Here is a 15,510-nt window from a genome sequence, read left to right on the forward strand (position 1 = left end):
CTACAATCCAAGAGTCCTGACCTCACTTCCCTCCCCTCTTCCAGAATACCCACTGATTTACTTTAATTAAATAAACTATTTAAAAGCTTTAGGATAATGATACAAAAATGTTCCTCATTTACAAACAAATATTTACATTACAAAGATGGATTGCTTTTTCAAAGTTAAAACATCACCACATTAATACTATTCTGCTGAAGAGCTATAGCAAAATACAAGAAACTTGTTTCCTAGCAAGATACTGCAGACCAAAGTTGATGAAAAGTTAAGTGACACTTTTCAACTACTATTAATAGTTTATTCTCTTGTTTATAGAAAGCATTATAAAAGATTATGATAGCTTATTTAGACACACTGGATTTGGTTTGGTTTTCAGATAGTGAACGAATCAATATTCTTCGCACTTGCATTAAGGTCAGCAGAAATGCTCTGCATATAATGTGGTAACATCTACATTTTCTGTTGTCACACAAAATGGCGACTATTTATTGGTGAAGACAATTTAAATCAAGCTCAGAATGAAGAGAATAGATAATATGGATCTACTGCAAACATGTCTTCTCATAACAAAAAATTCTTTACCCCGGAGATTGACTGGGTTGACTACAAGAAGATTCTTCTCTGTATGAGAACACCATATTACAAGTGTAGTGCCCCTTCAAATTTTGTAAGTTCCTTAAAAGTGAAATATTTTGATACCTTACATACCTTACTAAAGTCTGGAGGTGGATTCTTGCCTCTACAGAGGTTTGAGAGGGCCCAGACTGCATTTCTAGTTGTTGTAAGTCTATTTGAATTTGTTAACAATCTGCCAAGGAAGAGAGCAAATATCCCATTAAATTCATTACCAAGGAGTGGTATTCCCTTGTTTTCCTAGGATTCTTATTGCTGTCAGAAGTCTAGAAATAATTCCTATCTCCCTGCACTAGTTTAATTCCTTTCCTCTTGCAAACACTGATTTTTGCCTGCTTTGAAATATTCTCATGGCACAGACCAGTTTACTAGATTATGTGGTTCACAAGAGACACTTTCCCTTACACTATTGCAGGGGTAGACAACCTAAGGTACGTGTGCCAAAGGCGGCAAACGAGCTGACTTTCAGTGGCACTCACACTGCCCGGGTCCTGGCCACCGGTCCAGGGGGCTCTGCATTTTAATTTAATTTTAAATGAAGCTTCTTAAACATTTTAAAAACCTTATTTACTTTACATACAACAATAGTTTAGTTATATATTATAGACTTATAGAAAGACACCTTCTAAAAACGTTAAAATGTATGACTGACATGCAAAACCTTAAATTAGAGTGAATAAATGAAGACTCGGCACACCACTTCTGAAAGGCTGTCAACCCCTGCACTATTGTATATCATCTCTCCCCTCATTCACAACCACATAACACTGCGGTGGCAAGTACAGCAACTGCTTACATAAAAAATAATAGGAAGGTAATTAATTGAGTTTCTTGTAATGCAATATAGCAGTTGCTAAAAGGAGGAGCCAGGAACAGCAAGTGGGAACCTTCCTTATTAACACAGGTATTTTCATTTAAGGAACACATTCAGGCTAAGCTATTTTTAAAAAGATTGCTACCAATGTTACTAGAATAATTTTTTAAATCTAAATTTACTTTTTAAGCATTTAAGTTTGAAAATGGTAAACAATGCTGCAATATTTGGGCTGCAAAAACTGGGAAGGAACGGACAGACACATTGTTCTGTGTTTGACATTTTCAAGTTGTTTGTAAAGTGCTGAGGTTATTTATTTTAACAAATCATTAGAGCTCTTCTACACTTGAAAGTTTATTTGGACTAAGGTAGGGTACAAATTTAAAGCAAAACAGCTAGTCCTGAATAACTCTGTAACCCTGGAACCTCTTGGTGCCAACTGGCTGGGGGCATAAGGGTGCATACTTTTATAGGGACCCCTATGTTGCATATATTCATAGTAAGAACTTGCAGATGGCATATGAGGTCTCTACTGAGAGGCAGTAGCTCACCAGTCATCATAATCATGAGATTTATGTATGGATAATATTTCAGGAGTTATATGTAGGGCCCTACCAAATTCACAACCATGAAAAACACGTCACGGACCACGAAATTTGATCGCCCCCTGCGAAATCTGGTCTTGTGTGCTTTTACCCCATACTATAGAGATTTCACAGAGGAGACCAGCGTTTCTCAAATTGGGGGTCCTGACCCAAAAGGGAGTTGCACGGGGTCGTAAGATTATTTTAGGGGGGTTGCAATATTGCCACCCTTATTTCTGCGCTGCCTTCAGAGCTGGGTGGCCAGAGAGCAGCAGCTGTTGGCCAGGCACCCAGCTCTGAAGGCAGTGCTCCAACAGCAGCACCGCAGAATTAAGAGTGGCAATACCATACCATGCCACCCATAAATCAATTACAAAATCCAAACAAATTAAGCCTAGATATTCCAAGTGTTAGAACAGATATAGGTTTTTTTATTTTTGGTGTTATTGGTCTAAGAGCTAGTAAAGCTAAAATGACAATCTACATTCAAATATTTCCTATAAAAAGTATAAAAGCCTATGTAAAGTTTTTTTTAAATGCATACACACACACACACAAATTTATAGTGTATGGTTCCCATTGTCTAGAACTGTATGTTTTACTTACACTATTAGTTTAAATACTTACTCCAGGAGTGGTGGGAGTATTCCACTGTTTAAGACAAAATCTCTGCACTCTGCGTTGTCACCAGCAATATTACCAAGAGCCCACACTGCCTTTGGAAAACAAAGTAAGCTAATATAAACACAATAAAAGTTTACCTAAAATACTTTTATAGAGTAGACTATACATTATGTATTCTTCTCATGACAAATTCCTATGATGGAGTCAAAAAGCTCATGATTATAATTATTACCTCAACATTCCAGAAAAGAAAATCCTCTCATTGTACAACTTTCTCAAATCAAACTTGTATACTTGATAAATTACACCCAAGAAAGGGCTTGCTAGCCTTTTAGACAAACTTTATAAAGGCCATATATTTGTACAAAAATCTCAAACACATTAATAATTATATCCGTAATGAATGGTATTTTATAATGTGAATATGCTTCCACCAAAAAAAGATAACTGAATTTTCTCCGCAACAATAAAAATATTGTGTCCACGGATATCCACATCCGTGGATATAAAATGGTATCAGCGAATCTGCAGGGCTCTATCTATATGTAATTAAAGATAAAGTTCCCTTTGGCTAAGCAACTCAATCACACATAGCTATTTAAAAAATTGAGTCATTATAAAGGATGTGTTAGATCAGGAAATATTATTGCTTATTTTTCAGTCACTCCAAAATGAGCTAGGCATCTTATAAACAAGTAAATGACAGTCCCTGCCCTGAAATGCCACACCCTAAATTCAGCAAGACACACTGGGACGGAGAGGAGAAGTTAAGAGGAAAGATAAGGAAACAACAAGATCATGTGGTAACTCAAGGAAGTATATGGATATCTTGGTCGTGAAGTTATTTTTATTTTCTCTATTGCTATGCCTTAAGATCCTTGCAAACATCACAACAGAAAATAAGTTTTTTAGGAGGAAACAGAATGAGATAAAAGACAGAGGCTGGCAAAGAGGAAGCATTAGGGGCAGCACAGAAAAAAGGCAGACATTCGTGAGATGGAAAAAAGGAGCATACAGTGTGGAGCCTTATTTTTGTAGTCATAATAAACTAGTACACAAATTCTACCGCTTAAAACTTTTTAAACCATACACAGCGGAAACAGAACAAGGACAGTTATTTAGAAATTACAAAAACACAAATATGTACCTGCTCCTGTACATCTTCATGTTCTGAATTAAGCAACTTAATAAAAACTGGAACAGCACCAGTCTCAATTACTACTTTGGTGTGTAGAAAAGTTCCAGATGCTATATTTGTCAAAGCCCAAGCTGCTTCAAACTGTTGAAGGAGAAAGACAAAGAGAAGTCATTAATGGGAAAGCAAACATATTAAACAGAGTAGATTTTATGTATTTGGAATTTTTATGAGATTATCCAATTCCATTTTTCTTCTTTGATACTAAAATAAATCTCTCCATTACTATGCTTTTACTAAGAAGAAAGTCACTGGCATTAACTAAATAATCTAGTACCTATTAAGCATCTTAGTAAAGGAAGTTGTTGGTTTGATTACATTATTAGGGCTTTTCGACACATGGCATTATTCCTGATTCACTGTTCCTAATTTAATTCCATGCGTGGACAGTCTTATTCTGGAATAAGACTGTCCATACATGGAGTTAAATTAGTAACAACTCCATGTGTAGACAAGCTCTTAGGTTTTGACAACACAAGAAAGTTGCACTGATTTAACTGAAGGTGTCATTTTAAATCAATTTAATTCAACAGATGCAAACCCCTAAATGGACACTAATTTCAGTTTAAACCAGGTTTAGCTTAAAATTAATTCTGGTGCTACTTTCTTGGTTAGACAAAGCCTTAGGCCTGGTCTATGCTACAGAGTTAGGTTGACATAAGGCATCTTATGTTTACCTGTGTGTCTCGGCTACAACATTCCTCCCACTGATTTAACTTGCCCGCTACGTCGACCAAATAATTCCACCTCTGGGAGAGGCGTAGTGCTTAGGTCAACGCAGCATCCTCATACACACTGCATTGCTTACATCGCCTGTTGCTGTCTTTGACAGCCCAAGGTCCCCACAATGCCCCACTTAAGTCAGTGTAAGAGCTCCAGGTGGGAACATGCACCACCGATAGAAGAGCATAGCGCAGACACGAAGAGACGATTTAATTACTGCGGTGGCTGTAGGTCGACCTATCTTAAGTCAACTTAATTTTCTAGTGCAGACATGCCCTTAGTCTGGCTTTCCACGCGGCAAGTGTTGGGTGAAACTAGGTGTATTCCCATTGTTTGCTGAAAACTTCATGAAGATTTTCTGGAGGGGCCAAACAGAAATTTTTTGATTTACCATTTTTTCCTAATTTTCTTTTACAAGATTTGTGAATGAAGTTAATGGTCACAAAAACATTTTCAAACCAGACAGTGTTGGCAGATGCTGTGTCAGCTTGCTTATACATCTATGTCAATGCTTCTGATATTCCAGTTTGAGGGCTCTCTTGAATTGAATGTCATTCACACAGAAGGAGGATGTGATAAAATGAACATAGGGAGACTAGCATGGAAGTCTCTTGAGGGCCAAGTCAGGATTTCTAGTAAGTGGCAATAAGCTGGCATCTCATGCAACTGGAATACAAATCCCCGATGGCCACATATTACTAAATCCAATTCTAAAGCCATATTCTCCCCAGTTTTTTTCTGAGGTTTTTTCTCATTCCCAAACCTAAGTCAATATCAGTAATATTCACTCACTTGGAGAGTGCAATTCTCATTCCTCTCTAGAAATTTCACAAACCTCTGCACAACTCCTTGTTTCTGTATCACTTCATCTATAGGTGGATTAGGCTCTAGGGGAAAAAAGGAGGTTATTTGCACTAATGAAAATGAAAGCCAACAGCTTAAATTACATCATAAATATAAAATAGATTACTGAGCACAGTTCTCAGGAAATTCCTGCCATAATTGTAACCTCAAATAAAATTAGTTCCCTCATTTATTATCTTAGGTCTTGTTTGCCCAGGGGGAAAAGCCTGAAATAGCTAGTTTGAAGTAGATAAACTTAAAGTGCACAAAGACACTCTTAGTGAAGAATAAGAGCATCTACATGGGAAGTTAGTGCAGAAAAACTATTGTGTTTTAAATTTACAACCTAGCTGTTGGAAATAATTTCCCAAGTTTATTAAGGTTTACTACTACTCAGTTTCCACACAAACATTCCTTTATTAGTCCCACAGGCCACTTGGTGTGTGTTTAATCCAAAATATAAATATAAGCATATACACCCATATTCTATACCAAGCAACAATATAGTCATAAGCATTAGCCAAATTACTTACAACAGGTTCAGGACAGGGAGACACATTCCCATTATGGGATGACTCCAAAGTGGTAAGGAAAAACTCAGACAAAGAACTGCTAGACAACCTTGCTTTTTAGACACAAACAAGCGATGTCACTGCTGGTTACTGGATCTTAACTAAAGTCAGCTCAAGCAGTTTAGGACACACTGAATTCAAGCTCTCTCCCCTTATCTCACTTAGCTATATTTTTCCCTAGCTATTGAACTAAGCATTTCTAACTAATCATTTACCACACCTGGTGCCCAATTGACCATGTTTTCTTTATTTCTATTGCTTAGCCCAAATCTTAAATAAGATAACACTTGTATTTTCAGGGTCACCAGAAGTTTAACAAGCAAATCACTCTTTCTGGTCACATGCTTCGGGCCTATCACTTACGTCAAGATCCAAACTCAATTTAACTTACTCAGGTCAAATGTGAGTCTATACTCCTTCACTAGCTATTTTGCTTTCCTGTTCTTAGCTTCCCTGCTGACAAGCACTTAGATACAGCCCCACTAAACTACTGTAGTGTGTATTAAGTACCTTACTGTGTATAGCCTGTGGTACCATGTCAAGCACCCTGTATGATGGCCTATAATCAGCTCATTGTAACACTGTTTACTCTGTGCCAATCTTTCAGGGCAATGTCATCAAAATAATCAGTCTGAAAAGTTCCTTTTAAGTGTTCATTACTTCCTTTTGCTAGCTAATAGTAATTATCCAGTAATTATTTCTGCTTGATAATAAATAGCTGTACAATCTACTATTCATAGCTATGTATTCAAAATTGAAGAGCCACAAGCAGGTATCTGGTCTGAAGCTGCTGTTAGCATCCCAACTGCAATCCAGAGAGAGGTCTGCTTTTCAAGCAGACCATTGTTCAGCTAAAACTTATCCGACTCACCAATATCCAAAAAGTAAAATCAAAGCAATGAAGATCCAGAATCACGAGATGAAAGACAAGAACTCAGAATCCAGTAAAAAGTCAGACTACATATACAGCTTGTTAAAAATCACAGCCTGATGTGCTAATGTCATTTGACCACTTCCTTTTAGAATGTTTCCAAATGTCAGAGTCTGAAATTTTGTCTACAAGTTGTGCCCTGGTGGCTCTTCAGATATACAGTAACATAATTAATCATGCACCTTTGAAGGAAGGTTCACGGATTTACTTGAATAGTAGATTATACAGCTATTTATTATCTAGCAGAAATAATTATTAGATAATTGCTTAAGGGAGACCATCAACTTAAAAACTACACTTATCTGATTTTTTTTATGAACTTACCTATTATTACAGATAACCTCTAAAATTACATTATAACAGGTCACGGGGGAGAAAAAACATGTATTTTTCCCTTTTGAATTTTTGAATCTGGCAGCACATTCTCTACAGTCCGTTTCAGCCTCTGTGCCAGCCTACCTCCTGGCCTCAGAGGTAAGGAGGGGTATGACCCTGAAAAGTTTGTGGACCACTACCCTAAAGCATGACAATTCATATCCATCCCAAATTTAGTTTTATTTATTCTGATTTAATGCAACTCTGAATGTTTTCATAAATCAATATAAAAGTCTAGTTTTTTTTCTATCCTACTAAGCTCTTGGCTTCAATGATACATTGTGGCAATGACTTTCACAAACTAACTGCATTTTGTGTAAATATATTTCCTTTTATCGATTTTAAAATGTATTGATTGCTATACCAATAAAGCGAGATATCAAAAAAATTCAACTGCAACTTGTAGCTATATATTATAGTTTGTACTACAAAAAATAAGGTACTTTACAAAAATATGCTCAAGACTGAATACTTTAGTTTGGAAATCAAATACGAATAATGCAACAGGAGAATACCAAAATAGTAATGGTTAGATAGATAGATACTTTAAATAAGTAGGCATATACATATTGAATATGGCTTCCTAATAATTTCAGTTCTCTAGGCTTCTTTCGGATGTATAATTATTTAAATATTATAACATCTGACTCACTTTTGCTAAAGATCTGATTATACAGAACAAGTCGATTGTACATCATGTTCCATATAAAGGAACAAATCAGCATTAGAGACAGAGGCCACTATGGTATCAGCCACAATCCCAACTACAATAAACTGGAAGTGTATTTTAACATTAGCAGCTGAATCAAAATTGTTCAAAGAATTCAAGCATTGCAATGAGCACTGGTAAGTGTGCAATCACTGCCCTAGCTCCCTTTAATCACAAAGTCCTTGCCTTTGTTGCTTCATCTGAAAGACTTAACATTACTGTAATGAATCTTTTTGTGTTTAGCCATTATGTCCAAATGAATGTGACTACTCATCTGATTTAAACATAGCTAAAAGCTCTTGTTTTTTTTAAAGTTGCAAATTTAACATGTATAAATTCAATGTGATTAATGCTTGTTATATGAACACAAAACAAGCAGCATTAAAAAAGTAAAACACTGATTTACCTTTAGAAAGCAGTTTTCTAAATTTTTGTGTTGCTGTGAGCTGTTGATCAGGATCATCTGAGAAAATCATCTGCACCATATCAGCTGTAATAACTTCTTCCTGAAAAATGTAAAAATGGTATCTTGTTTGCAGTTTTAAGCACATTTGTAAAAATACTTTAAATGTATTTATGTATTACTTACTTCTGGAATAGGTACAGTAGAACTGACATCAGGATCCTGGATGGGGCTTTCTACCATAGACTCTTCATTTCCCAGGAGAGAAACATTTCTGCGTTTAAATAACTAAACAAAGAAAAATGTGTCAAATTTTACATTGTTTTGTGTTTTTTTTAATTTATGGGATAGATATGCAAAGCATATAGAAGAATGAACTGCTATAGATTTTTTTTTTTATATAAGTTTGAAGAAAATAAATTTCCAAAAGCAGTCATCAAAACCTCTCACCAATTCTCAGAAACTTCACATGAAGTAGTGGATCATATGAAACAGTAAGACATATAGATTAGGATGAGTGATAGTATTGTCTTCATTTTCAAAAAAACCTGAACTTTAACAATGACTGTATACTGTCTCCCGGATCTTAAAATAAAGTTTTAGGAATTTAAAGGAAAAACCCAAACATTCCTGTAGTATTTGTAATCCAGAAAGAGCTAATGTGTTTTAGAGGCTTCACCTTGGAAGTCTGCTGTTTATTAAATTAGAAAAAACATTAAAAAAATATACAAGGGGTAAGAAAACAAAGAAACCCAATTCCCTTTCCTTATAGTTTTCTATTTTATTCCTTGCAATTCAAAAGAGATTTTGAAATGGAAGGTATATAATGTGAACCAATTTCTCAATGGTTTTGTGTACTGAAAGATATTTTAAAAAGTCACTAAAACTAGTCTAATGGTGCTTATTGCACTAGTTTACAGTAGGCTTTCCTTGATCTTCTGAACCAAAAATGTTTTGTAAGAAATTTTGTGCCCTCTTTACATATGGTAATTACATATTACCTTAGTCTAGCCCGTGCTTTGCTGCACACTGGGCTACCCACATTTGCCATCCTTGCCTGTCAACTGTCTCTCTCTCCAAATCTTCCCACTTTATGTTGAGGTGCTAGATGTCATTCAGAACTGTTCATTTCTATGTAATTCATGATCTTCCTCTCTTTCTTCTTGTGTTTTCTGGCTTCCATTCAAGGGTGGTATTTGGTAAGTGTTCTTTCTCCATTCTCAGCATATGTCCCAGCCACTGATGTCTTCTTTTGTAGATTGTGAGAGAGTGCCTTGTCCAATAATTTTTCTGACTTCTTCATTTGTCTTCCTATCTCTGTTATTCCCAATATTCTTCTCAGACATTTGTGATTAAATGCATCCAGCTTTTGCGTATCTTTCTTGGTAAGTTGCCATGTCTCACTGCTATATGTTTTGATGGCGATAGCAACTGCTTTGTACACGACCAGTTGTGTCTTGATGGAGATGTTTTTGAGTCTTCCAAATGCAGCGTTTGCCTTCCCGATTCTTATTTCCTCAGAACTAGTACCATCTTGGCTGATGGTATTTCCAAGATATGTAAAACTGTCCACCTTCTCCAGATTCTCTCCTTCAATTTTGATTTCTGTTCTCCCTATAGTCCCCATTAATGACTTTACATTTCTCTGTATTGTATCTACTCCATTACTTCTTTTACTTGGTTTGTGCATTTTTGTAGTCCGTTGGCATCTTCATTGATAAGACCTAGGTTGTCAGCAAAGTCTAGATCAAATAGCCTTGAATTGTTCCATTTTAGGCCACATGTATCACTGTCACATTGTTTTAATCTGTAGTCGACGACTAGCATAAACAAAAAAGGCAACAGGACACACCCCTGCCTTGCATATGTCTTGATGCTGAATGGCTTACTCGATCCATTTTCCATTTTAATGCAGTATTTTGAGTTGGCATAGAATACCTTCATAATGTTAATTAATTTTGTTGGAAATTCATATTGTTCCACAATTTTCCACATTGTTTCTCTGTTTACACCATCGAATGCCTTTTGAAAGTCCACAAATTGATGGCAAGACTGCCTTGGAATTCAATTATGTTCTCAATAATCCATCTCAGGATGAAAATAGCATCTGTGCATGATCTCCCTTGTCTAAATCCAGATTGCTGTTCACTTAGGATGGTATCCATATTTCCTTTAATTCTGTTGAGGAGGACTGCTGCTAATACTTTTCTTGTGACAGATAGAAGATCACCTTTCTTTGATAACCTGATTATGATACCAAGGGTCCATTCTTACAACACTTCCTCCTATGTCCATGTTTTGTTGCACAGCAAACAGATGACTGATTCCACATCTTCGCCTCCATATTTAAGCATTTCAGAATGAATACTGTCCAAACCAGGTGCCTTGTTGTTTTTCAGCTTCCACAATACTTTTTTTGTTTGTTTGGTTTTTTTACTTCTTTGATTTTTACCTCAGATACATCTATATCTAGGTCTAATGGTTTATCATTGTTAAATTCCAGTCTTGTAATTGGTTCTGGTTGGTTTAGCACGTCTTTGAAGTGTTCCACCCATCTATTTTCTTGTTCCTCCTGTGTTTTCAAAATTTATCCTTGTTTCCCTTTCACTGGGACACTTCTTGAAACAGTTAACAGGATATGGATCAAAATTCAGATCATGTAGACTGTTCTTGTATCGTTTCTTTCCCATGCTTCTTCAGCTTCACTAGCCTTACTTTCTATCCAATTTCGCTTATCTTTTTTGCATTGTTTCTTTACTGCTTTGTTTTCTTCTTTTGTCTATAATTTTCCATGTTTTTTCTGAGATCCACTGTTCTCTATTGCTTCCTCTCTACCAATTATCTTTTCAGCTGCTTCTAGCATAGCTGTTTTGAAAAGATCTCAGTATTTTTCCACTTTGTTTTCTTCAAGATCTTTAAGGGCCTCAAACTTATTCTTGACCTCTATCTGGTACTCTTTTTGTATCCTGCAATCTCGTAGTTTCTGTGTATGGAATAATCTGAGTCTGTGTTTTCCTTTTTAAACACTTTAAACTTCAATCTGATGTTTGCTTTCAGCAAACAGTGATCTCTCACTATATCTGCTCCTCTGAATACTCTTGTGTCTAACACTGATGTTTTCCATCTCTGACTAAACACAGATATAGTTGATCTCATTTTGTGTACGGCCATCTGGTGAAATCCATGTCTTTTTGTGCATATTTTTATGTTGGAAGAAAGAATTGCAGATGCTAAGATTGTTTTCAGCACAAAATTCAAGAAGTCTTGTGCCACTGTCTGTCGTTGTTCCAGTTCTATGTGGGCCAATGACTGTTTCCCAACCTCTTCTTTCATTTCAGATCTGGGCATTAAAATATCCCATAACCAGGACAAGATCATGGTTTGGTATTTTTCTCATTTTCAATTCGTTCAATTCTGTATGGAAACTCTCTTTGTCCTCTTCATTTGCATTGTTTGTTGGAGCGTATGCCCGGACTATGGTGCACTTAATGTGCCAACAGTGGAATCTACCTGCCAGTAGCTTATCTGATATTGGCTGCCAATTCATAAGTGCTATTCATGATATTTGTGGTGCTATTCATGATGATTGCTACACCTCTCTCATGTTTGGTTCCACCTGAATATAATATTGCTTTTTCTCCAGATGTTATCATACCTTGATCTTTCCACCTACCTTCACAAAGTCCTAGGATGTCAATTTTATATCTATCCATTTCTTTGATTACCTATGCTAATTTTCCTGCACTATTTAGCGTTCGTACATTCCAGGTAGCTATGGATGTACTCTTTTTGGCCGTTACATATTAAATAAATTACTTTTTAATTACAAAGTAACTGACTAAAATTAATATATGTTATTTTAATGCAGTTCACTACCATAATATAAAATATTTACCATCATCACCTCAATATACCTAGCGTAATATATTAGTCTCCTGTATCTGTTTCTATATTGGAGATACATCAACCTCAACTGTAATATTTATGCTTTAGCAGACTGCTCCTAATTTTTTTACATGTAAACAAAATGTTTTCTACTGTCTTTATTTTCTTCTAGAAACCAAAACTTTAGTATGTATCTGTAAACAACTACAGTTACTGAAAAAATCAGCCTGTTTATGTGAATATTACGTAGAACTAAATCTTTATGAATGGAAAGCTCTCAATTAACAACCATATTTATTACATTTTATGGTTAGAAACCTACTTGTTCTTCTCTTTTTTGTTTCCGAAGCTGGATTCCATCCTCTTCTCTCCGTCTGCGCATTTCTTGAGGATTCAGTGCATTGTTCTTGTAACTTTTCATTCTATAATTATCTTTTCCTGGGCTTGCCATCGTGTCTATAACAAACAAACAATGGGATTTTTACCCTCCAAAAATCTGTATTTTGATAGACATAAGTGCCTTATCTTGGATTATGAATCTTTGGGGCACAGTCTGTGTTTTCCTGTGTTTGTGGGCAGGGCCTAGCCCAGGGGTTGGCAACCTTTCAGAAATGGTGTGCCGAGTCTTCATTTATTCATTCTAATTTAAGGTTTCGCGTGCCAGTAATACATTTTAATGTTTTTAGAAGGCCTCTTTCTATAAGTCTATATCATATAACTAAACTACTGTTGTATGTAAAGTAAATAAGATTTTTAAAATGTTTAAAAAGCTTCATCTAAAATTAAATTAAAATGCAGAGCCCCCTGGACCAGTGGCCAGGATCCGGGCAGTGTGAGTGCCACTGAAAAATCAGCTCACGTGCCACCTTTGGCATGCGTGCCATAGGTTGCCTATCCCTGGCCTAGCCCATTTTGAACACTGCTAAAAAGTGAGAATATAGTGACTTGACTTAGCTGTATTTTGTAAACTCTAGCTTAGACTATTGCAGTGCATTCTACCCAAGATTAACCGTGAAGGGCACTTCAGCTACTGCAAAATGAAGCTGCCAGCCTTATGAGGAAGGTGAGCTGGAAAAAGCATATTACACTGTGAACCAACTGCAAGTCAGTCGCCTTCAACATGAAATCTGAAGTGCTGATTATTGCCTACCATTTCCTAAACAGGCATGGGATATTGCATCTCCCTCTCAAACATAACCAGCTAACTGTTCATCAAAGTGAGGGCATTTTAAGGTGAAAAGTGACTTAAAATGACAGATTGATGTTTACTGTCTGTTAATGTCTAAACATACTAATTGTACTCTGTTTACAAGTTTGTTTTTCTTAAATGCCCACCACACAAACAACCTTGGATCCAAGTATCAACCTGGGTCCTTTCCTTGCATCACTAACAACAGTTCTGCAAAGACCAAATTAAGATGTCAATGATATCTGTTCTAACCCATTGCCTTCAATAGTTTTAAACTAGTAACAGTTCAAATTTCTATTGATGTGCAAAAAAAATATTAAATCCCACCCTCATCTCTTAGCAGCAACCATTCTGCCAAGTTGAAAGGGATTGATATTTGTTATTGAAATAATCAATACTGAACACATGTAAGGAGGTCTGTTGAGTAAGGTGGTACCTTTTTCACACAATTAAAAAATTCATCTGAAAAGTGACTAACCACCCAAAGGTGATGCTCAAGGCACCACAATAAGCGCTCATATGTGGAATTCTTTCCCACAAACAATAAAGCCCAAGTTTCCCAAGAAGTGTAAAAACCTCTTTGCCCAGGCTTTTGCTAATTAACGTATTCAGGCCATTTTCTGCTGAATGCTGTTCATTTTGTAACCTCATCCCTCCACCCACCTGGCTGTTTTGTCTATCTGTTGCATCCTGACACCTAGATAATAAACTCTCTGAGACAGAGACACAAAGTGGGTGAAACAATATCTTTTATTAGACAAATTTCTGTGGGTGAAAGAGACAAGCTTTCTACCTACACAAAACTCTTCTTCAGCTCAGTGCAGCGTGAATGCTTCTACCTTTCAACAACAGAAGTTGGTCCAATAAAAGATATTACCTCATGCACCTTGACTCTCCAATATCCTGGATCCAACGCAGCTATAACAAAACTGCATATATCTTTGACACAGACACTATCGTCTTTGCAGTTTGGCAAAATGACAGGTCCTGGCAGAATGACACCCAGAACGGGGTTCCTAGGCATACTGTTATACCCTGATTTCCCCATCTCAGTCCTGTAAATTTGTGGCGTTACATGGTTTTGGCTCGAGATGTTTCTGAAATACAGCTTCTAATCCAACCCATATGAAGTCCACCCAAAATCTCTGGTGAGGGCAAGTGCCTCTAGAAAGCAGACAGCAAAGAGCCCATGAACTGAAATAAAAAGGGGCCGTGATGTTACTTTCCAAACATTCCGGAACCGAAGCCCCCTGGCTGAGCTGGGACGGGACCATCCGAACGCAGGCGGGGCGGGGGAAGAGACCACGCTCCGGGGCAGGGCCGGTTCTCAGGTGCCGGCCACAAGAAACCAGCGGCTACGAACAATGCGGGGCTGCCCGCGCTGCCCAGCCCCCTCCCCGGCCCGGTGCGCCAGCTCCGCGGGGTGTCTCCCGGGTCGCCCTCCTGTCACCTGCCCGGAGACCCAACTGCTGGGACTCGCGGGGCCGCCGGCTCTTGCTCCGCTGAGCGCCCTCGGGGGGCAAGGAAGGGCGAGAGTCCCGAGCGAGCGAGCGTTACGCTGCCGCTCCCAGCGCCGGGCGCTACTCGGGAGACGATGGGAAGGGCCCGATCCGCCGCCCCCCGGGGAAGGTGACAGGCGCCACCGAGCTCCGCTACTGGCCCCCGGAGCCCCGGCCGGAAGCACCCCGCTCCCCTATTGCCCTCTCACCCATCGATGCGGCGGCGGCTCCTGCTGCCTCAGAAGGGTCCGTTGCGCTTCGCCGGAGCGCAGAACGGCGCCCGGGCAGGTTCGCAATTCAAAATGGCGGCCTCAGCCCCACCGCCAAGTCCCTCTTTCCCAGCAGGCCTTGCGCGCCGAGCTTGAGTCAGTGACGAGCCGGCGTTGCCTGAAAACACTACAAGTCCCATCATGCACCGAGGCGCGGGGAGGGGAGGGCAGGCCGCCGGTGTGAGGGGCGGGCCTTGGTAGCAGGCGGGAGAAAAAAAACAAATTGATCCCTCCAAAGCGGAAGTTATCGGGACCGGGCATA

General features: G+C 38.1%; 1 protein-coding gene across 1 annotated transcript in view; it reads right to left on the reverse strand.

The window, feature by feature from the left end:
- KPNA5 (karyopherin subunit alpha 5) overlaps positions 1–15,508 on the reverse strand; it is a 32,150-nt gene extending 16,642 nt beyond the window's left edge. Inside the window, exons 1-8 of the mRNA XM_039533070.1 lie at positions 15,189–15,508; positions 12,614–12,747; positions 8,593–8,694; positions 8,410–8,509; positions 5,366–5,460; positions 3,803–3,934; positions 2,659–2,747; positions 709–808 (exon numbers count right to left, since the gene is read on the reverse strand). Coding sequence (XP_039389004.1) covers positions 709–808; positions 2,659–2,747; positions 3,803–3,934; positions 5,366–5,460; positions 8,410–8,509; positions 8,593–8,694; positions 12,614–12,747; positions 15,189–15,192 — 756 coding nt within the window. The 5' untranslated portion in view covers positions 15,193–15,508. The remainder of the gene's footprint in view (positions 1–708; positions 809–2,658; positions 2,748–3,802; positions 3,935–5,365; positions 5,461–8,409; positions 8,510–8,592; positions 8,695–12,613; positions 12,748–15,188) is intronic.
- Positions 15,509–15,510: the final 2 nt, after the last annotated feature.

The sequence above is a fragment of the Mauremys reevesii genome, linkage group 3 (genome assembly GCF_016161935.1).
Source record: "Mauremys reevesii isolate NIE-2019 linkage group 3, ASM1616193v1, whole genome shotgun sequence".
NCBI classification, from domain to species: domain Eukaryota; kingdom Metazoa; phylum Chordata; order Testudines; family Geoemydidae; genus Mauremys; species Mauremys reevesii.